Below are 22,366 nucleotides of genomic sequence, written 5' to 3' on the forward strand. Positions count from 1 at the left end.
TGTTCTAACGGAACGATACTTAACATTTTGTACATATCTCCAACAATGTTAAAGAAATATATTTATAGCAAGATGCAAATTTGAGTTGTTCATTTTAAACAGTAACATTTAATCTTAAATGAGATGTTTTAGACTCGAGTATCGTAACAATTTTGGACAGAATCATTTTAGGACCATAGAACTTAAGGCGTGTGTTAATTAAGATAAAAACCTTGAATTATTGCAAGCTATGACTTAAGGCGGATCTCCACTTAAACGAATGTGGTCGAATCGATCGACATCGATCGCATCGATGTTACTTGTAATAGAACATTGCATAATCTTCGTCGATCGACGTCGACCTGGCGGTCGGATTCAATCGAATTCAAAAGTAGGATTGTTTTCTACCTTTTCGTCGATCGATTGAAATTTATCCAATGAGATTGATTTATACCCATGTGATGTAAACAAATCGAAATGGCAGAGGTCTAGGTCAATGTTATCTTTATAAAAAAATTACGCCCCGGAAACGTCCAAAGTATCGAGGGGATGAGGCATGCTGATACTAGCACACTTTAGTCTTTCAGATCGAATCTAATATCTTAAGTCCGCTGTGAACATTCACAATTAAACATCACCAAATTCGATCTGCGTGTTTCTTAGCTAGAAACGGAGTTTTTATTGCTTGTGGTTAAAATCCGCCATCCTTCCCAATATATTATGTCCGAGGTTGTAACATCACATTAGTGAATACATTAGTGTCTTGTGATGCTGAAATGTTTTTGAATAAAAGTCTTTCTTTCAGCATTTCTAAGCTCACTCTCACTTTCAATGAACCCCACCCTCAAAGTCCCCCGGGCGCCTAATCAATTATTTACGTTATGTCTAATTCAACTTTTATTATCAAATAATTTTTCCTTAAATACCGGTTGTGTGATCGTAATATAATCCACTTTATTTGAGAGTCAGTTACAGTGATATATTTAAATGACGTCACCTGTGTGACGGCCAGAAGTTTTAAACAGGTGGGGGTTCAAAGTTAAATGTGCCTGGAGAACTTTGAGTGAAAGCAGAAGGGTAAAGCTGATAATGGAAGAGTACTATTTGTGTTATACATTCAGTATCGACAATCTTTGTCAAGATATATTTAGACATGTCGGCTAATTTCAAAGTTTGCTGCCACAAGTAATTGCACAGGCTATTCCTATATTAGATTCGCGCATATTGAACTTGTTCAGAGCGTACTCAGCACAAGATCCTAGCTTGCTTGGTTAAATCCAAACAAACTTCTTATTATCGGTTTCGAGTGTTAATGAAACGTTAATACGACAAATTATTTGGGGCAAAGCCAGGTGGACAGCTTATGAAATTTGCTAGTCGTACTTTCCAGCACGCTCGCACAACGAAATAATCCACGTCTAAATAGATGGGTCTAACTAAATAACTTAAGTAATAAGTGCACTATAAACACTGCCAACTTTTAATTACGTGAATCTAATATGGAAATATAAGGATAATTTGAGGTTAAATATTCTGGAGCTGCGGTTTAAAAGCGCCCTTCTAGTTTTTCTTAGCTGGATAAGCCATTTAGATTCACACATTTACATACATTTATATTTAGAATAAATCCTTTTATGTTTTCGGAACATGTATGTTAGTCAATGTTATTATAATGTCAAAAATTGTCATCAGCGGCTCCGAAAATTAAAGGAGAGATGAACACAAAATTATTTTGTGGCAGCTAGAAAGTATATTTTAGGCGAGAGGAAAAAAACTATAGGGTTGTAAATCCTTAAATATATTAAGGTAACTACTATAATAACAAATAAATAACTATACTTAACATGTATCTATATATCTTCCTAGCCACATTTTACAGAATTTTCATGGCTGTGTGGGGGATGAGTAGGATTTGCATGTACTTACCACTTATTTTGTAATGAGTTAATTATTTAATAGGTTGTATTTCGGTTTTGATGTTTCTTCCTTGCTTTTTTCCCTTGCATGTACTTGTATGATTTTCGAACACATTGTTTGACTAAAAATATATTAAACAACGTTTATATATAAATTTCCTGCTGTCATGACTGTTTATTTGAGATGAGACAAGCCTTGAAAGGTTTTTAATCCAACAATAGTGGCCAGATGTGTATAGCAGATCAATTGCGTCTTTGTTTCCCGTGAACCTTCTATTTTTATAACTTCATCGTACTCGGCGACGTTAAGGTGCATTCCACGGCTCAAGGTTTTTTTTAACTCGCTAAAGTAAGGCATGTGTCTGGCGAGTAAATTTATAACGCGCCATCTGGTCTACAATTTTTTCGTGGCCAGAAATAATGGCCGTAACATTTCTTCAAAAAATTTTCGCAGGAGTCACAGTGTTATTTTTCTTACTACATGGGGAGTTCGGGTAAGCAGATAATTTGTTGTAAAGGTCTGTAAAAAAGCTAGCTATATATATATTATAAAATTGGGCTCAGGCAAATAAAACATAAAAATTGCTAAGAATTTAAATTACTGCTTATAGTTAACTTATTTCTGCATAAAAAATTAAACTTATTATTTTTACCTTGAAAATGGCTACGATCCTTCCTTAGAACTTATTTTACAATTGTGCTTGAAAATTTTGCAAGTATATATTTTATGTACTTTCCTAATCACCAAACTTTTGAATGTGTACGAAAAAAAATTTAATTTTAATTAAACTGCAACACAGACGTACCCACTTATATACTGTATGTGCATTCCTATATATTTCAAAATCTACATATGTGAAAAGGCAAATTATTAAAGTTGTATATACATATATGCGTGGCGCAAAATCAAAACATTACGTGACTCTGCAATGTATTTATATATAGCAATTGTCATAGAAAAATAATATGCGTGAAGCTGCTGACACATCCCCCATGCTAGCTCATCACCCGAAATGCTGCAAAAATTCTTAACACGTTTTACCTTGAGGTCTGGAAAATGGGAAAAACATTTTTGGTGTGGAGCACTCTTAATAGTAATCTTTTTTGTGGCATTTACTATGGATACATAAAAGACTGGCTTCCCCTGACTTCTTGCTGTTTGGTAGGTGAGATTCAAAATCAAACATCTCTAAGAAAAACATTAGATAACTAGCTAGCTAGCTATGTAGCTAGCCACATCTTTTTAATACACAAAATAAAAATTCTGAAGAAATCAGGTATAAGCGTTGGCATTAACGATAACTAGCTAGCTAGCTAGCTATAATACCTTGCTGATCTAATTTATTTGTCCCAAATTGTTCTTATTGTTTGGTAGCGTTAGCAGTTACGGTTCAATATGGCTACCACAATTTCGCGCCTTTCCAAGATAACGCAGACCAGGTAATGGCGGCAAGGAGAAGGTTTTGGAAAAAAGAGTACAAAGAAAAGCTTGGGGCTAGCTGAATTTTATTAAAGAAATGAAACATATTGCAAAAAACTTAGCAAAAACATTACTTTTAACATTTCTTACATGACATAAGTCACAACTATGATAGAAAACATTTTATCTTTATAAAATCAGCCACAACATCAAAAATAATCATATTTTAGAGAGAAAAACTCAAAATTGAACACTTTTCTCTGTATGCTGGACATATATCACGAAAGAAATGGTGAAAGCACATCCATAGACGATATAAAAATACAATTTTCATGCCTGTCTATAAAAATTCACCCAGCCCCAAGCAAAAATGTACCTATTTTTGTATCCTTTAAACTTTCTCGTATTTTACATCAAGAATTCAACATTACCGTAATGTACCATACATATTTTGAACGTCGAAGAGTTCTACTGACCAAATATAATTGGAGTTTGGTACAGCGGTTTGTTAAAACAGCATAACAAAGCATCAAAGTTAACTAAATTTTAAAATGAAAAAAGTGTGTATTTTGCAGAATGCGCCTTAACGTCGCCGAGTATCCGAATACGTTTACCTTAATGTCGTTGTTTTTTCGAATTTTAGTATGTCCTCTAGGTTTACTGGGAAGTATATACTGTCAAAGGTTAGATTTTTAAGCGAGGAAGAAAAATCAATACCGTAATACTACCTACTGAATTAAAAACTCATTACAAAATGTACTGAATAAACGAAAAACCAACCGGATACTCCAATCTAATGTACAAACACGAAAGCTTACTTTCTTTCAACTTCTTAATGATACCTCCCCAACTTCAACTGCACTTATCTCCTCGTCAACGATTTTATTGATTTCGTTGATGGGAATTAAAATAGAAAATCATTTTCTTTTGGCGTCGAATTTTTTTTGGTATCGCTGAGTAAATCTGGGTCAACAACAACAAGGAATGCAACCTATGTTTACCACTAATATTCAAGTCCAACAACATTTGTCTTCTCTTATCTAACCTGTCATCAGCAATAACATTATCAACAATAAACAGAACCTCACAACCAGTCAATTTCCTACTAAAAAATAAATATCTTCAAAAATTTTATCGCCAGGTGCCACCACAAAATACACAAAGGTCGGTCCAGAACCACTTCCTTTCCAAATAAGTCTTATTCTACCTCAAATTCGAACACAAAACCACAATATATATTCAAAATTACCCCTAGACTCATCGCACAATAAATTCAAAATTAATTTAGTCTTTCCATAGCTCATCGGTTTCACAAATAACAAGGATTCCGACAAACATTTTAATACAACAGATTTGAGAATGTCCCACCCTTACTAGTAACTTGTGGATCCATTTACAAAAACATTGCGCGGTTACCTTCTCCTTACCCTAAACTGTCTTCTTTATCTGTAAAGTAAGACCTTCCATAGCATTCTACCACTTCTATGAGGCTTAACATCTTCAGTAATTCTAAAATTAATGCACTACGCAAATTTACTCACATAATAACCACCCATATCCATTCCTTCCAACAACATTTCCTTCTTCACATTTTCATACTCCTGCAATCGACCACTAGCAAAATGATAGGGGTCTAGTGCAGGACGCGAACTAAACAATTGACTTAGATAGCCCTACTCGGTAAAGATCACATTATTAATCTTACCCATCTTTATCTTCCAACAAAATTAATATATCCATTAACGATCTAGAGGATTATTAAAACCAAAATTTCAAACGGTATCAGCCTTTTCAACAACCACTGTCATATGACACAAAACTCTATCGTACAATATCACATTATCAGTATAATTCATCTTAACCTCGTTTGCTAAAGCCTCATTATAACAACTTCATATTCCAAAGTTATCCCATCAATCGTATAAGAAGCATTGATATCTGTACTCACAATTACACTTCCATAATCATTAAACGTCAACTCATAAGTCAATCTCTCTAATAATCCAGATTAATGAAAGGGAATAGAACTCTCAAGCACCTCAAAATCTAGTGGAATACAAAACGTCCCTCCAAAAACTTTACCAAGCTAATTCTCCTACTCATTCGTCTTAACATTCTTTGCACCCATCCTCAACTTCCATAAATTCTCACCACAAATACCATGACGAGCCCCATCATCCCTCTGTCCAATTTTCATCCACAAGTCGCTCCAAACACATCAGCTTATCAAAATCATCAATAGACACAAGTTCATGTGTCTCTGTCTTAAGGAAAACGTTCTTAACAATCGCCCTACCAAAATGGTTAACAATAGTTTCATCACCATCCTTGCTTTTAGATTTAATATTGAAAGAATACCCTCGTGGTGCCAGGAACAACATCATCAGTAAATACATTGAAAAGCCTAACTGTCAAAAGTTGATTTTGATCACTCATTCTCGGATTATTAGTAACTGATATATGCTGTTTTAAGCCTTCAATTCCACACGGCCTTCTAAGACTTCTTGTGAGTAGTATTTTACAGGGCCGGCGAATTAGAATTGAAAGTGGGGGGCCAAATATATGTAGTATCTAAGGAGGCCCCAACATGGTTGGACCGATGGGCCGAAAAATTTTTTGAATTTAGGCCTCTGAAATAGCCTAAAATGTGCCCCAATTTTCGAAATTTTTTATCGGATATTAATCAAAAAAACCCTTAATTCATGCAAAATTTATACTTAATTTCTGTTTTAGGTACCTTGTTTTTTTTAAAAAATGCAACCATTTAAAATCATAAAGTACATTTTATGCAGATGAAAAGTGTTAACAGAATTGTACAAATAAGTTTGCAGCAAAGCTATACAAACCTCAAAAAAAAAATTTTTTTGTTAGCAAAAAAGTTTGGGGGGGGGGGGGGGGGCAATGGGATTTGCCGGCTCTGTCTTATTCCTCTTTATTTTCAATTCACCCAGAGTTTTTCCTAAACTGCAAAACAACCTTGATAGGATGGTAATTATTTTTCTATTACGACCTACAATACTGACATTCAAAGAATGAATGCACAGACATCCCAACGCCTTATACAAAATATTCTTAGGTTTCACATTCTCAGCGCATCCTTTCCCGCCATCATGTCAAGTATAACAATCCCTACACCATACACCATGGAGTATATTTTCACAACTATTCAACTCCATCAAACGTATCAAGATCACAATCATTTCCTTTAAATATTAAGGCTTTACAACTTAATCACCGATGCTAACCTTATCACTTTGCCTATCAAAATTAATACCCCAACAAGTTCCATAAGCTCACTAAACGGATAAAATCACGACTTCAAGATCTTTTCATTACCTCCAGACATAACCCTCACATCCACAAGAACAATTATAACACGAAAAAATATAACTTGCACTAACTAGCCCAGCGTTAATAGCATTGCCACGTCCAACAACACTCTGACCCAAATGCCAATCCAACCATTGATAATCTCACAAACGTAAACCTTATTTTTCTACCACCCAATACAACGTCAGTTTTCTAACCTATGGACTAAGGAGTCATTAAGTGTCTGAAAGCTCTATACTGCCGTCGTTTAGTAAAGCTCATGATTCTACGTCTGGATTAAGGAAAGTATTTGCTGAAAGATCCAATACTTTGTGGAATGCAGCTGCTTGTTTCTTCATAGGAGGATGTATCAAAAGAAACGGGCATTAATTGTTTTAGGAAGGCAAACATTTCTACCAAGGATCAGATTAATGATATTAAAGATAATGATGACCCCTTTAAAGATTTGAAAGAAGACTTAGGTGAGTTACAAGAAAAGAATCCCAACTTGTTACCTGAAGAGTTAACTGCAGAGGAATTTGTTAACATTGACTTTCAGGTTATCGCAACAGATAACCCGGTCACAGATGAAGAAGTTATCCAAACTGTAATAGACGTAGACGACAAAGAAAAGGAGAACGATGATAACGAAATTGAAGTGTATGATAAACCTATTGAAAAGCTATTGAAAATCGAAGTTGATGCTGCCATAGAAACATTAAGAAATTTATCCCTTTTTAGCAGCAACGGCAACGAAATGCGCTTTTCATTACAGCGTTTAGAATCCTTTGTAAATAAGGACAGAATATCTGCTAAAAGCAAAGTAGCATTTTAAATTTTTTTTAATGATTCAATACATTTAGCATGATTCTCTGTCGTTTCTTTTTAGAAATCCATCAACAACAATACTTAGGAATCTATCGAACTTCCAGAGCGAGGCTTCGTCATATAGTCGAAAAGCTGGTGAAAAGACTTTGTGAAGTTTCGAATGAATTTGCAGAATCGTGCAAAATAACTTTCATATCTCTCCTTAAAAAATTTGAAAGAAGCCATTTCTTAACAACAAGTTCTAGTATAAAGAAAGGCTATGCTAATTTAGTTTTCACAATTTAAACTTACAAGCGAATCTCTTTCGTTGATGTCTTACGATATGCACATATTAAATAAATGTAGTAATCAACATATTTTAAAAAAGGCGATTGTATGTCTTGCCTTGCCTTGTTCCTTGTAGTGTTGAAGTTTCCAGAAATTGACTGCGGTCACGCCAGATGTCGTAAGACTAAACCAATATTTATTGTGCAATAGTAACGAAGGGGAAATGAATAAACTCTAAAAAATTCTATCATTATTTGAGAATATATCTATTTTTGGATAGGAATTAAAAGTTTAAAAGTCAACCTTTGAACTAAAATTTTTTACTGAATATTTAATATTCAAGAAACGCTGAAATAATTTGAAGAGGCAATTTTAGAAACAAATATTCCGTTTGGTGAAAAATGAATATCTGTGTAAACAGCTTGTAAGAAAACCAAATTTATTTTCAAAATATTAACATTGTTTACAAGCTTTTTTGTAGTTGTGTAACATCTACTTTGGATTGACTTCACATTCTCCACGTAATGCCTATTCATCACACCTCGCATGTAAATCCGGAAAAGCTTCAGATTCTAAAAATGATAAGAAGCCGCCAACGACCCAAGTCATTTTACTTGGCACCAAGCCTCTAAAAGCTCGTCAACTGCGTGCACAGGCCTCCAGAGGCTGTAATATAGCCTTTTACAGCCTAAAAGCGGCTGTGGAGGTATATCACGTGGTTTAAAGCGCCAAGAAAGTTAGCTATTGGTCCGGACCACCCAGTCTTAACAGACTACAACGTCCCAAGTCGTTTTACTTGGCACCAGGTCTTTAGAAACCCGCCAACTGCGTGTACAGGCGTCCAAACGCTGTAATATAGCCTTTTACAGCTTAATAAAGGCCCAACACGTAAATCACGTGGCTTTAGGCTCCAAAGCATGTAGCCCTCAGTTTAGTCCTTCCAGTATCAATAGACTACGACGCCGCAAGTTGTTTTCCTTGGCGCTAGGTCTTCAGAAGCCCGTTAACATCCCGGAAAAAGTTATGTTACTTTCTTATAATTGTTGCCATTAGGTTTGAAATCGCATAGTTACAAATGATAAATTACAACATATCGTATACAAGTTGTTGCTTTTTGTATTTTAACTGGAAAAGGAATAATTAAAGATAAATTGTCGTTAATTTGCTCCCAATTTTCGGGCTATCACCTTTTAGGGGTTGGTTTGAGTAATATCCAATATCTAAAGCTCTGAGAGGTTTGGGACTTAAATATTTGGCACAGAGGTAGGTGCCTAGATAAATGTAAAAACTCAGCAAGTATCATAACCATGCAGCATAGCAAAGAAGAGTTATTAAAAAAGCCGGCAGGGGGAGACCGAATAGGATTAATCCGCAGTGCCTCTTAAATTCCTTTTCAATAAATAAAGCATCAAGCCTACAATCCTGACCAAGAATATTAAGACAAAGGCAATTTTTCGTCATTTTGAAATATGGACAAAAGCGTGAAACGGTAAATTTGCTTCATTCGCACACACGTAGGACAGGCAGATAGTGTTTAAAATTTGCTGGTCGCATTCTCTAGCACGTTTGCACTACAAAATAATCTAGGACGGGTCCACGAGGGCCCCCATATTCGCTAAAAAAGAACATGCTGTCGTCAACAATAGTTAGCACATTTCAAGAGTTTGGACTCAACCAAATAACCTGAGATCCAAAGTCCTAAGTTCACTCTGAACATACATTGACAAGTAAGTTCAGTCAAAACATACTTTAACAAGTTTAAATGCGTAAATGGTAGCAAAGTTGGAAGTTAGTTGTGTATTTTGACCATGATCGTAGAGTTCATACCTATTACCAACAATGAAAAAAGCCAAAAAATTGTCGTTGTGCCTACTTTAAGTTAAAATGGACAATTTAATGGACCAAATGTGGGTGAAAAAACAAAAAAATAAGGCGCAATGCCAAGAACTTAATAACGCCTAAGGTCGTAAACTATTTGTATTATTCATAACATACGAACCCGTAATTCACAACAAATAAAATCATTAATATGTCGATTAATTCGAAAGTTTGAGCTAATGCCTTCCTGGCATTTTTCTTAACGTTTTTTTTGCCATACTATCTTAAAAATCAGTTACTGTAAGTCTTAGAGATATTCCATTAACCATTAGTGCTATTATCAAAAATATTCGGCAACTAACCGTTACAGGATTTGCAACAATTGTTTTTATAAAGTGAGCTTCCTTTCGGTCAGTAAAGTAACCCTTTTAAGTTCAGTTAATGCTATTCGATTCCTTGTTAATAGAAGTTAATGGATTAGAGGGTGCGATACTGGTGGTTGAAATGGGGGTAGGAATAACGCCTTTTGTGTAGAAAATTTTCCCACAGTGGCGTAAAAAATTCGGTTTATAGCATAAACAAAAACTTTTTAAAAAAGAGCTTTTCTTGGAATCCTAAAACTAGAATATCTTTATTTTAATACGAAGCTTCCGTCTGCCTGCCTGTCTGTCTGTTTGTGACTTTTACAAAGGGGATTATATTCTTCACAATTTCTTTGTAAAAGTCTATAAAACACCACCTATAAATTTGTTCTGTAATTTACCAAGATTTAATCTCTATAACAATACGGAGACTGTGTGTGTGTGTGTGTGTGTGTTAGTAAGAGGCAAAGTAGATGTGTTCATTTTCCTTTGATGTAGCCGCAACAGTTATGTCTGAAATGCTACGACGCGACGTCAATATCACTACTTTAATGTCAATATGTTATATTAAATTAAAAGCCATTACAATGCATTTAAAACTTTGAGGTTAAATAACTTGGACACGAGCTGGTGAAGTCAATGAATATTCACCACGTGGGTAACTAGGAACCACCTAGGACCAATTTGGGTAATTTTCCCGAACCTGGGTACCCAAATCCGTTTCGGAATGAACGGGTTGATGACGTTAACAAAAAACCTTCAAACCGTATTATCTCTGCAAGCGTTTGTCAAAAGTACATCATCCTATACATTTTCTTGATCAGCGTTTCAAGATCCATACGATAAGGCAACAGGTCTACAAATTTCTTAAAAAAAATTTTAGTGTTTTGACAGGCCATTGCTGACGTCAGCAAATTTTTTAAACCCTTATATCTCATTAACCGCTCATCAAAAGCACATGATCATATACATTTTCTTAATCAGCAGTTTAAGCTCTACACAATAGAGGCAACGTGAAAACAAGGTTCTAATTTTCTTTTTTAGATGCTTTGGTGACGTCATCAAAATACAAATGACGCTTCCTTTTCATATTTATCCTGCCTCAGTGGATTTTTCCAAGGACTTTATCGACTAGTGTTAAAAAATATATTTAGGTCAAAGGAAAGTATATTAACATTAGTGAAGCCATTCCAATGCATTTAAAACTTTGAGGCCAAATAACTTGGAAATGAAGTGGTGACGTCGTGATTTTTCACTACGTTGAGTCCCCGAATCCAATTCGAAATGAACGGGTTGATGACAACAGTTATACTGCAATATCTCTGCATCCGTTTGTAAAAAGTAAATGATCCTATACATTTTATTGATGAGTGTTTCAAGATCTATACAATGAATGCAAAAGGTATACAAATCTTTAAAAAGATGTTTTTTCTACCTATGGCGTCAGCAAACTTTTTATACCTTTATATCTCCTTATCAGTTCGTCAAAAGTGCATGATCTTATGCATTTTCTTCATCAGCGTTTTGAGCTTTACACAATAGAGGAAACGTGTAAACAAATTTCCGAAGAATGTATTGACGGGTCTTTGCTGACGTCAGCAAAATTTTTAAACGCACATATCTCCTTAACTTTTCCTTTAATGTACATGTGCATATACATTATTTTGATCACAGTTTCAGGTTCTTGACAATAGATGCTACAGTGTAACAAGATTCTAAGAATAATTTTTATGTAGGAGCGGGACACTGCTTGCGTCATATAAATTTAAGTCACGGCTCTTTGTCATTTTTCCTCTGCCTCTAAGCGGATTTTTCCACGGGCTTTATTGACTAGTTACGAATAAAATATTTTTCCATTGTTCTATTCTTTATCCATGCACTGTGTATATATAAATAACTATCGAAAAATTTATATGGATGCCGCTCGTTACCCTCAGCTACCAAATTTGGCTCACTGACAGACACTGAGTATTTTTACAAAAACTTATTTGCGGAGATGGTTTAATGGTAGCGCATTCGGTGCCTGATTACGACGCACTATGCAGTGCTGTTAAGCATAAAGCCATCTACTGACCGCGAACCGGCGTGTGTGACAGGCAAGAAAGTTATAGCAATGCTTTACGCATATTTGGCGGCAATTTAACATAGTTACAGTTGGAGGGAAGGAAAAGCCAGCCGCTAGGATAAAATGTCTGAGAATGTTAAACTTTCCGTTACTTAATTACTTATTTCTCTTATATACATGGTGGCGATTGCTTCAATTTATCTGTATTTCATGTCAACAAAATGATAATTCTGGTTAGCTATTCATTTGCGCGGAATTTAGAGGCACGATATTAGCAGATGTGATAAAGTTACGTGGCAATCTTTTGTTACACAATTTTACTAAATTCTCACAATATTGTCGAAACAACATTTTACAATTCCACCCAAAACAACTTATTTACTTATTGCATCCGTACATCAGATTAATTTGTTTTATATCAATATCACTAAAGCCTCTTCGCTGACCAATTAATCTTTGTTTTGAAGGATCCTTAGTCTGAATTGTCATTCTTCCTCTACCGAAAGCTGTTGATCCATAATGAATCATTGATAAGAAATCGTATTTTGTTCCCAATGAACTAACGGTCAATGTGGATTGTTTGTTAAAATTATGTGACATTCCTAAGTAACAAAAAATGAAAAAGTTAAGATCCTGTGTACATTATACCGGATATGCTTTCCTTTACATTATACCGGATAGGCTTTCCATTAAGCAGGATCTTTAATGAAGAAAATGATTTTTACACAAGAGACATTAACATATATACGAGAAAAGATGAACGCCTTTTTGCATTTTATTCAGCACCTATAATGTTGACTGTTCAAATCGTCAATTTTAATGTAGCCTTTCGATTTGTCGGGATAATCTACTTAATATTCGTCCAATTGCTGGGAAAGATGTGTCAAAAAAGTTCCTTACTTAAAATTCTTAAATTTCAACAAATAATCGGTTTCTTATGAAGTTTTTTCTCATTAAAAAGTGGAGTATTTTGACTCGGCTTTATTGCAGCAACGAAACTTAAAGCGGTAGGAAAGCGTAGCAAATAAAAATTGTAGCGTCGCCCTAAAGTGTACACTATTTTAGTGTAACACGCCATTTTGTTCACATCATTTGTAATTTTTATAGACTTACAATCCTAGGTGGTGTCAATACGATTTCAGAATTTAATGTGCGATTCATGTAAGCGGATAATATAAAGACAGTCAAAATTTGCTGCTCTAAAAAGGATTAACTTAGCCACATGACAGTAAGTTGTTTTTTCTTAAGATATGACCACAACAAAATTAACTTGTGTTAAACTAATAAGTATGGCTTGGTAAAAACGGTAAAATCAAAGGTTAATTAATGACTTGCATGCCGACCAGTTACCTGAAACTAACCAATTACAAGCGAAATTTAATTGAGGAACCGAATTGTCTGATACACAACTTATTCTAAAGCGTTTCTTTGACAAAATGATAAGTTTATACTTTGAAGGCGTTTTTACTGACTTACCTACCTTTTTCAATATTGTTCCACAAAATTTTGACGTAATTATCTCGATCAGGACGACTTTGCTCATGGTACAGTCCTAATGTACAATAAATACAAAGAAGGCTCACCATAAATCAAACCATAAATTTGTAATTCGAAATAATCCATTTAAAAAAAGTACAATAACATTTTAATTTCTTGTTTATGGCAACTCTTAAGTATAGTATTTCTTAACTTTTATTTTTTTACAAAAATTTGAAGCATGTGGAAAAAAATGTAGAAAAAACGATAAAGAATGGCGAACTTTTAATTTAAGGAGAGCTAAAGTACTGTCAACCCAACGAAATAAAACTACAAAATAATGCAGAATACCAAAACCATCAAAAATTTTAAAAAAATTCTTCAAATACGTTACAGTGGTTGGATAAAAAAAATCAATACCAATGCTATGTCCAATTTCATGCATGACAATTCCAGTGCTCCAACATCCAGGACCTAGCGATATACTATTTTTACGAAAAAGTCGTTGACCAACAGGGGAAGAACAACTAAAAAGTGAAAAGTGTAAAAATATAACAAAAAAGTGATAAAAGCGGAATTGATTTGTTGGTTCACTTCATCTTTCCAAGCCAGATAATTTATGTTATGTGGGCAATTTATAAAATTGATAAGTTGGTTGACTAGGCCTGAATAGATAGATTATCTTATAAAGTATAAAATTATAATGGCTTAAAATGTTCTCAAGCGAAATACATATAATATGCCGTATATGACAAAAAACAATTTTTCGAAACACAAAATTTCTACTTAAAAATGCGTACGTCACCAAAAATTATTCAAATCGGCCATACCCATTCCCTTTGTAGAAACTTATGTATCTCCATTCGTTTGTTTTTTTCTTGAATCTAAGACAAGTATGTTGATGGTATTGCTTGATAGCTGCTTCAATAGCACGGCGCCCATACGGACCTATAAATCAAAGCAAGATAGATAGAAACACAAAACAACGTCTAATCTCTTTGCACACTAGCATCCCAGCTAAGAAAGGTTGGAATCGATTGTTTCAAACAATAAGATGGACAAAGTTATATTTAGCATTATATAATACTGAGTTGGAACAAGGGAGTATGTTTACCGTATGCACTTTATTTTAAGATTTATATCTGGGGAGAACATACTTTCGGGTATCTGATACTTTTCACTTGGTAATATTTTCGTTTTGAATCACCAGGTTTATCTCAAAGAGCTTTGGGAATGTGAATAGATAAATTGATTTACCAATGGAAGATGTTATTTCGTAGGGAACAACCCCACCCTTCCATCTCCATCCTTTAATACTACCGTATGCATTTCCTCCTTTCGCGATGGCTACCTTTTCATCCGGGTCAAGGATAATATCTCCTTCAAATGCTCCTGGGTCTAAAGATAGAAGGGAAAAGATTAATACTGACGCATCACAACTAGCGCTTCGTGATTCTTAATGAAAAAGATCATTGCTTAAGCTTTATATAAGAAAATCTACTAAAAAAAGTCTTACGATATACAAATATGTTCGGATTTTGTTTTAAGCAGTAGTTAGTACACAAGATTTTAAAAACGGTGCAGTAAACATTAGCCTAAAAAGATTTCGTAATTTGTTTTTACATCAACATATTCTAAATGTAAAAATGAAAAAGAACTTTAAACTGCTTTTTTATACTTTCCATTTCCTTAACCCAGATGCAATTGCACATAGCTACAAAGAAGAAAAAATACACGATGCGCTTCATTCTCTCTCGTGTTATAAACATTTCGGACACAAACTATTACACATATGTCACATACAGTTGTGTTACCTAAATGATTTCGCAGCTGCTGCAGAAAACAAATATTACCGCCTACGTGATTCTGCTGCTTTTATTTGATGCATCTGTTTTTGTGCTGCGTGTGTTAGACACATTTCAAATTAGAAAAAAAAAACCTTCGTGTAAGAATTCGGCAATTCTAGTAAAAATATTCCCGAAAAAGAAAATACAAAAATTTGGTAGGGCTTTCTACAGTTAATTATTTCCACAAAAAGTGATTGGTTCGAATGTTATTGGCTAACAAGAATAAAGAGCTGATTACACGGTCCTGTTTTACTCGAATCCCGACTTTTTTAATAAATCTTCATCAATTTAAAATTAAAAGCCGCGATAAAATTCATCCCGGGGCGAGATCTCATCCCGTCAGTGGCTAGCCGAGTTCTCACTTAAACGGGGCAAAAAAATTTTTTTTAATCGCTCATACCGGCTAGCCGAGTCAAAATATGCCGTTCACGCATGCGCATTAATTAAATGAATGTAAACAGTTCACTTAATGATGACAGAGGCTGAAAGAACAAATTTAACAACAGTTGCTGCTTTAAACAACCATTTTAGATGAAAAATGATAATGACTGACAACAACTTCACATTACACCGAACTAAGTGGACCCGACACAAAACGTAAAACATAACATAATAACAGCCTATACGTACCTAGACAAATTATAAGACACCAATGCCACCTGGACTAGGACAACCAAGTGGACTCTACACATAAACGGAGGTCCGTTACACACATAAACGGAGGTCCGTTACACACATAAACGGAGGTCCGTTACACACATAAACAGAGGTCCGTTACACACATAAACGGAGGTCCGTTACACACATAAACGGAGGTCCGTTACACACATAAACGGAGGTCCGTTACACACATAAACGGAGGTCCGTTACACACATAAACGGAGGTCCGTTACACACATAAACGGAGGTCCGTTACACACATAAACGGAGGTCCGTTACACACATAAACGGAGGTCCGTTACATACATAAACGGAGGTCCGTTACACACATAAACGGAGGTCCGTTACACACATAAACGGAGGTCCGTTACACACATAAACGGAGGTCCGTTACACACATAAACGGAGGTCCGTTACACACATAAACGGAGGTACCCGACCTACTCACTAAAGGTGGCATTAACCCTTTTAAAATTAGAAAAAAATTCTCATTATGAGTTACTAAGGCCCTTTTACACGATAAATTATTCGCGTTACTAATTTTGGTAATAGAAAAATGTTGTAATAAATTAATTTACGTTGAAATACACTAGAAGTTATTTAATAAATTGTTCCTCATCTATTGAGTTTTATGTCAAAGCGTCATTTATTCTCACTGAATCTTTTCAAAAGTACAATTTTACAGTATGATAATTCTGCGCAAGTTGGTAAATTTAGAACCACATGTACTATGGGATGTTGGTATTCTTTGATCTTTGCTTAACTATTGCTAAGTAAAATGGAAACGTTTTAATTTTATTCGTACAATACACAATTAACTATTCCGTTATTATCTAATCTTTCACCGTCCAAAAGTGCTTTTTCACACTTTGGTAAACTGGTTGCTAAACTATTCCCAAAAATAGAAACAAAAAAATTATTACATTAATTTAGTTTACATTCAAATACACGGTAAATTAATCAATACATTATTTGATAAATTATTGATGCTACTTCTTCTATTATAATAATACGAAGTGTCTGTGACGGTCATAGTGGATATTGTCATTTTCCTTTGATGTCGCCGCAATGTTCTTTGAAGTTGCCGAAAAAAGTATGTCTCAAATGTTTAATTTTATGACATTACGGCGCGACGTCAATAACACTACTTTAACGTCATTATCCTATATTAAATTATTGAAGCCATTACAGTGCACCTAAAACTTTGAGGGCTAATAACTTAGAAACAAGGTGGTGACGTCAATGCTTTTTCACTGCGTGGGTAACTAGGGACCACCTAGGACCAATTTTGGTAACTTTCCCAAGCCTGGGTCCCCAAATCCGTTTCGGAGAAGACGGTTGATGACGTCATCAAAAAAACCTTCAATCCCCAATATCTCTGCAACCGTTTATCCACAGTACATGATCCTATACATTTTCTTAATCAGCGTTTCAAGATCTATACGATTAAGGCAGAGGGTATACAAATTTCTTAAAAAATTATTTTGTGTTTTGACAGGTCTCTGCTGACATCAGCAAAATTTTTAACCCCCTATATCTCATTAACCGTTTATCAAAAGCACATACCGTAATGCTTCGAATAAACGCCCGGGGCGTTTATTAAACTTTTTGAAATTTTAGGAGGGGGTTAAAAGAGGGGGGCGTTTAAAAGAGGGGGGCGTTTATTAAATTTTTTACACTTTTTTCTTTTTTGCAGTTTTAAGGATACAACAACTTTACAATATATCTAGTTCATCGTCATCTTCGTCAATAATATTGAAGTCAGGCGAAGCATCAGCCACATCTTCTTCTGCTATCTCGAATGGATTTTTATCTAAATCCTTATCAACATTTGATTTTTCAGTAATTCTCTACCAGCTTCACATTTTTTCCCTTGTTTGAAACAAGAGATCAGTTCATCCTGTGAACCGTCAATCGCCAACGCTAAACTACACAATTTCATTGATTTCGCCAATGTTTCATTCGTTATATTCTCCCATGATTTAATCACCCATTCCACAATCAATCTTCTAGGGACAGGTTTCATGCTTCCAGCTTTGGTATAAGCATGCTTTCCATTTGCAAGCCAACCGTCATAAAATTCTTGTATCTTCCCTTTGAACGGCTTATTCCAGGAAACATCGGGGGCTTAAATATACTTGGTACATCCACCTGGAACAATGACAGTTTCGATTTTGCCATTTGTCAATGCTTTCCTAACCTCATCCGTTAAGTGAGCTTCAAAAGAATCCCAAGCTAGGAGTCGTTTTTGGAACGAAATTTGACCTAATATTTTCTGGTACCAGCGCAATGTCAATTGTTCATTCATCCAACCGTTGGCTGAACTTGCGACCGAACATTTTCGTTTAAATTCTTCATGGAGGGCTTTGCTTTCCCTTTTAGCTCCTTTAAATACAATAAAAGGTTTGCATCGGCTTCCATCTGCTTTAGCTGCCAGACATACAGACACACGGACCTTGTCATGTCCAGTTGATTTCATGGGAACCTCTTTCGATCCTGTTTTTTCAACTGTTGTATTTGAAACTATGTCATTCCAGACAGGAGTTTCTTCCATAAAATCTTTGCAACCGTTAGTCAAAAGTACATAAAGTACATAAAAGGTTTTCAAGATCTATACGATGAAGGCAATAGGTGTAGAAATTTCTAAAAAAAGGTTTTTGGGTTTAACAGGCCATTCCTGACGTCAGCAAATTTTTTAAACCTGCTCAATTTTGGTAATTTATCTCGAACTTGTTTAGAATTAGCTGAGCTTCTATGTTATTTTTTCAGTGCCTCAATTTTTTTATAGATTGCTTAAGCGCGCGATTTTATTGATATAAATCTCGATGCATATCATCGAGTTGTGAGGCATTCATACTTATATAATTCATACCCAAAAACTCAATTAGCGCATCGATTTCCTCATCGACTTAAAGCTTAACCTCTCACTTAAAAAAAAGGAATCGAAAATCAACTCAAAGTATTTTCAAGATATTCGTTATTAAAGTTGCAAAATATTACCTAGAGAAGAAGCTTCGTGCCGGTCATCTTGTTTCCCGATTGTAAATGAATTTCTTCGCGGGAGGTCTTGTGACATCAACTCACGAATGATAACTTTTCTGACTTGCTGCTGTGGTCCAGGTCACGATATCTACGAATCGGTCGTGTTTTACCGCCTATTTTGTTTTTTTAATACTTTTAAGAGGTATTGAAGGTGAGTAATTTATTTTGCTCTATCCTTTAAGAGAAGTTTTAACAAGATGACTTCTAGTAAAAAATTTTTAGATGGTAGGTGCATAAGAGATCACAAGCATTTAAGAATGTTCTAAATAAGTAATTAATTAAAGAACTAAATGTAGCAAAAAATAAATGAGAAAAATTAAAAATAGTATGACCTAGAGGATAAAGTGTGACAAATTATTTAATATTCAGATCATACAGATATGCAAGCTATCGGCAATTTACGTGGTGGGTCCACAACCGCATTGGAAAAAGTGTACGCTGAGTAGTTCCAAGTTACTTGTCAATAAAATTCGGACTGAATATCCTGCCCCTGACAGGATTTATGTAGGATATAAAAAGGCTGAAGCTGTAAACAAAGTAGACATGTCTTGGGCGTTGAATGGAGAGGATATAAACTAAGATATTTATTTAAGCCTTGAATATTTCGTAGAGTTATCTATTATAATGTCTCGATTAACTAGATCTTCTGGAGAAACAAAGCGCGTTTTCTACTTTTCGCTATCAACCGCTCTAAAATAGGCTGCTTTAAGAATGTTCTTCATAAAACTATACGATTAATCTACTTACCTTTGAAACGGTAAAACGTTTTGTTGCCTTTGAATAGTGTACACGAAACTTTGGTACATACTTTCCCTCCGAGCTCTTCTTACGATAATGAACATGCAAGAGTTAAGATAAGCAACGATTAAGAAATTCTTTGTTCTGAGATAAATATTTCCTACCTGTTTGCATGTCGAAGCCAACATTTTATCCTTTTCGAAGAAGACGCTTTTTGGTAAGTATCTGATTTTCAGAGGACGAAATACTTCCAACGCAGCTCTTAGTTAAAGCGTTGTGCACGAACTGCCAGGCTTAATCCAACTAATGCTCTTCAATGTTTCTGTAGTATATGGAGCATGTGAACACTTGGAGTAACGGGAAAAGTACGCTTGTTGCATACATGGTGTATAACTAACTGAAATCCCCCCACCAATTCTTCCCCGCTCCCATTACAGTGACATACGCTCCAGTATAGATGGTTGACTATAGATAGTGCCCACTGACCGAACTGTTCGTAACCTGAAATATATGCATAAATTTTTATGCATTTAGTGATAATTTCTATCTTCTTTTGGCGATATTGGATATATTTATTTTTAAAAATACTATTATTTTTTTTTGAACACTGCATTATTTTTTCAAGATACCCTTAGCGATATGTCAAGGGTTGAATTGATGTTGTATACTCTTGTATTTCGAGTTTGTTGCTATTAGTTTTCTTATCATATTGTGACGATAAGTAGATATTGAATCAATCTTCACTTCATGGTTATCAAGACAGTTATCAACAGTGCGGGTAAATCCTTCTTTTCTCTTCCCTAAAAAAATTGCAAGAAAATCTCTTTGTTTGTTCAATGTTTATTACAGATTTGAAATGCGAATTTTTCACTTCCACTATTTATATTTCACTATTTAAGACGCGAACGCGGTACAATAAGTGGCATTCGCTGTTTCTTGAATTAATCGTACTTGGTGGGAAGACCAAGCATTTTTAATTTCTGGAGAAAGTAATTTCCTAAACACAAAGTTCACATTAAGTATTAATTTTACGATTATACGTATTAAATAATTAATGCTTATTCACAATGCACAAAAATATGGACCTCTTAATCTATAATGGTAGACTTTTAAATAAACAGAATATTCACGAATCATTTTAAATTTTAAAAAGGGGATACCTCTATCTCTCCGGCAGCCGCAACCATCAAATTACCAACGCCTATGATAACAATGTGTTTTATGAAAATTTAAAAATAACAAGGAGCTGAATTCAAGTCAACAGCCAGACGTCTAGTCCCATTTTTAGGTTGCGAATTCCATCTTGTCTCACAACCAGACAAGCAAGTCAAGGAATATACGACTTTGTTTTCCGGAAATATTTTTTATCGATCTGTGAAATATGTCATACAATATTTAAAAAGCTTTCTCTACAAACACGAGGTCAGGGGCAGATATAGGATTTTTTTCTGGTTAGGCAAAATTTAACAGATTTTGTTGACAAAGTAATATCAGGGGTTGTGGTGTTGTATGAGGTGTTTTTATAATAAAAAAGTAAGGTATTAAATTATTAAAAATCGTTGCTAGGTTAGAAACGAAAGTGTATTTATAGCCCAATAAATAAAAGTAACCTCCGTAGTTTAACACTTGTATCCTCGTAAAACATGCGGGTGGAAAACGCGTCCGTTTAGTAAATTAGACTCCAAACATGGTTAGCATTGCCATAGTTCCTTTGAATGACTTACCACACTGCTATTCATCAAAGTTTTTTTTTACGTTTTACGCATTTAATACGACTGCAATGAGTTACAAATTCGGTAAGTTGGGGAGTTACTTTATTACAAAATATGCAATATGTCTAATAGCTAATAATACAACAAAAAATTACATTACAAGACAATTTTATGTATAGATAGTCAACAGTAGTGCAACGTAGAATTATTGTTTGGAATATTACAGCCTGTGTTAACAACCTGCAAATGTAAAAAAAGCAGCATGTAAAAGTATGAAAGCTTCCCAGTCGACTTAAAGTGTAAGACAGCAACGCATAGTAAACGTTTTCAAAAAGTATATAGTAATTACCCCTTTATGTTAATACAGTTTAATATTAAGGTTACTGGTGTATTTTTGCACCAATTTCTACTAAGCAGTAATTTTAATTTTAAGAAATCCCCACAAAAGTAAAGCAGTTTATTAAGCCAGAAAAGAGTTAGAAATCAAAAAAATAAAATCAAAACATTTAACATGTTTGTATATTACTTACCCTCACATGTTCCTGTCAACTGTTTAAAAAATATTTTAATACTTTAAAATCTTTAAAAACGTTTTAGTAACTAGGTCAATTCAAAAGATTCTCATATAAAAAGTCACATTTATACAAATTCTACTATATGCTAAGTTAACACGATATTTTCATTGGTTTGCAGTCTGTAAAAGAAGGCTCTTTAACATGTAATTCCTTGTTGGGATCTGTATCGGTTTACGTAAAAATCATTTCTATCAGTACAAGTCATTTTGATATATATCCATCCATTTGATATATAGATAAATATCCATTGTTTACAGTTTTCCAATACTATAAGGATTCATAACAAAACTCATGTGTCTTTTAATTGATGGTAATTTTCATTGACAGAAGAATATTGATAACAGGTACCAGG

The 22,366-nt window shown here is 34.5% G+C and overlaps 1 protein-coding gene across 1 annotated transcript; it reads right to left on the reverse strand.

The window, feature by feature from the left end:
- Positions 1 to 12,306: 12,306 nt before the first annotated feature.
- Positions 12,307 to 15,358, reverse strand: LOC130613483 (zinc metalloproteinase nas-6-like). The gene is made up of 8 exons (XM_057434820.1): positions 15,301 to 15,358; positions 15,175 to 15,254; positions 14,957 to 15,035; positions 14,698 to 14,895; positions 14,271 to 14,388; positions 13,861 to 13,967; positions 13,445 to 13,516; positions 12,307 to 12,566 (listed from the first exon to the last, which is right to left on the reverse strand). Exons 1-8 carry the CDS (start codon positions 15,356 to 15,358, stop codon positions 12,343 to 12,345), a joined length of 936 nt encoding a protein of 311 aa, XP_057290803.1. The 3' UTR covers positions 12,307 to 12,342.
- Between the last annotated feature and the right edge of the window lie 7,008 nt (positions 15,359 to 22,366).

This window comes from Hydractinia symbiolongicarpus, chromosome 11, assembly GCF_029227915.1.
Source record: "Hydractinia symbiolongicarpus strain clone_291-10 chromosome 11, HSymV2.1, whole genome shotgun sequence".
Lineage (NCBI taxonomy): Eukaryota > Metazoa > Cnidaria > Hydrozoa > Anthoathecata > Hydractiniidae > Hydractinia > Hydractinia symbiolongicarpus.